Below are 2,107 nucleotides of genomic sequence, written 5' to 3' on the forward strand. Positions count from 1 at the left end.
AGTGCGGGAGCCTTTACTTGTTGTCAACTATCATTTCAGGAGCGAGTTCGGACTCTCGTGCTCGCAGGTCGCCACGATTCAGTCTCAGTTGTTCGCGAAGCTGCTATCCCTGCAGTCAGGGCTTTTGAATGTCTTGAAAAGCTGTGTCCACCAATGAGTGGTAAACTCATGTCAAGCGCGAGTGCTACTAGCTACGACTTCGCTCCGCCCAAACCATTAGGTTACTCGTTCGCTAACAAGCGTTGGAAACCTGCAGTGATTAGTGCGCACGGCTCTGATAATCCCAAAGCGAAGTCAGATCCGAGTTCCTTGTCATTCGAAGCGACAGAAGAGATAAATGATCAGAGTTTCGACGAGCACGAGGGTGATGAGGCTGCGCCTTCATGCGAAGCTATGACTGATGAGGATGATCCAGCGCCTCCCATGAACCAAACAAAACTTGTAAAATCAAATGCAGGGACACCAGCTCACCTATTGCCGGAGTCTAGTCAAGATGAGACTTTTACGGAATTATACATGGATCAAGCTGCAGCGCCAGAAAACGGTGATGGAACTGAGAACCCGTCGATAGAAGACGAGAAGAGTGGTGCAAAACAGAACAACCAAGCCCAACACAAAGACTTCAGCTTAAACAAAGTGCCATTGAAATCGTCTGTTGCAGGCACAACAGCGCAGTCAATGCAAGCTGTGGCAGGATCACTGCAAACCGTCGAAACGTTGAAGCAGTTTGTAGCAAAGCAGAGAGCCCAGACGCGAACACGACACGCCCAGCACCAGGATATCCCTCGAATATCACTTCCTAAGCGCCGAAGGTCCCGGTCAGTTAACCAGGCCGATTCTTTCCAGTCTAACCACGACGCGACTATTGATGACAATAACGAACAGGACGACGACGACACTACCTGTACCCTCGAGCTCACTCGGGCTGAGGCTGCGCGGGAAGCAGCGCAGTGCGGCGAATACGAACTTGCGTTCCGTTTGTGTATAGTCGAAGACGATTTGGACTTGCTACGACGTACAATGACGATGATAAGAACTCCATGCATAACGACCCTGTCAGCCATGGCACGTAATGCGTTGTGTACGGCGTTTTTATCGCTTTTAGATGGTGATGAAGGCGAAGACTCACCAGATAGCTGGTTGGCATTGCGATGGCTGCAAGAATGGGCTGTTGACGACAGGAGGCAATTTGAACAACTCGATCCTCGCATTGTTCACGCACTCAGTTCTAAATTGAACGAGATGGCAATGACCTCATCGAAAATATCGCTTGCAGCTGCGCACGTGGTGTTCTTGCTTCGTGTTTGAACTTTCCGAACAATAATTTGAATACTTCTTGAGTTAACGTGGCCACCGCTCTTTACAAAATATGTGCTAAACAATAACCTGTTTAACTAAATCTACAGTAGATGAAAAGACCTTCGCTTCCGGTACGAAATAGTATAGACTGAAGCACTTAGTATGGATTTGAATGGAATGGATGACTTATTGAGGCACACTTTGAATCTCGATGTGTTGCAAATCTAAAGTGATTATTGACGGAATCTACGCGGTACAGTACATGTACCTCGTTGAAGTAGCGTCATTTGGGTTAACACTGACGGAGAGGATTCGTCTATTTCACGAGGAATTAACTTTAGCAAGTAGATTGGGTCCAAAATGGAAAAAATAAGTAGGTTGACCAACCTACTTGTAAGTAGGTATAATTAGGAATAAGAAGTTGAGGGTTAGATCAGATATTAATACGTATTACAAGACGATGAAGCAACACAACAAAAAGTCATCGATGTAAGTAGGTTTATTAATCTATCTACGATGTCCGAGCGAGTCGCTTGCCCTGTTTGCGGTCGAGTTCTGTCAGCACATAGCCTCAGAAAGCATGTCGGTCGCCAAGTCTGCCTGGAGCAGCATGACCCGACTCTCAAGGCCCGCCGACTTCAGGAAGCTCGAGCAGCCAAGCTTGCTTACGACCGTCGATTTTCAAGAGCTCGTCGTGGGGCTCTCGAGCAGCTTGCGCTGCGGTTGGTCCAGCATCAAGATTCTCCACCCATCCAGGGCTCTACGAGCTCAGTTCCAGAAGCAGTACCATATCCTGTCGCGGAATTAA

At 47.8% G+C, this 2,107-nt stretch overlaps 1 protein-coding gene across 1 annotated transcript; it reads left to right on the top strand.

Annotated features, from left to right (window-relative positions):
• Nucleotides 1-1,879: 1,879 nt before the first annotated feature.
• Nucleotides 1,880-2,107, top strand: PITG_02650 (uncharacterized protein; the record flags this gene model as incomplete). The annotated part of the gene is made up of 1 exon (XM_002907511.1): nt 1,880-2,107. One exon carries the CDS (start codon nt 1,880-1,882, stop codon nt 2,105-2,107), a length of 228 nt encoding a protein of 75 aa, XP_002907557.1.

Source organism: Phytophthora infestans, genomic scaffold, assembly GCF_000142945.1.
Source record: "Phytophthora infestans T30-4 supercont1.3 genomic scaffold, whole genome shotgun sequence".
Taxonomy (NCBI): Eukaryota; Oomycota; class Peronosporomycetes; order Peronosporales; family Peronosporaceae; genus Phytophthora; species Phytophthora infestans.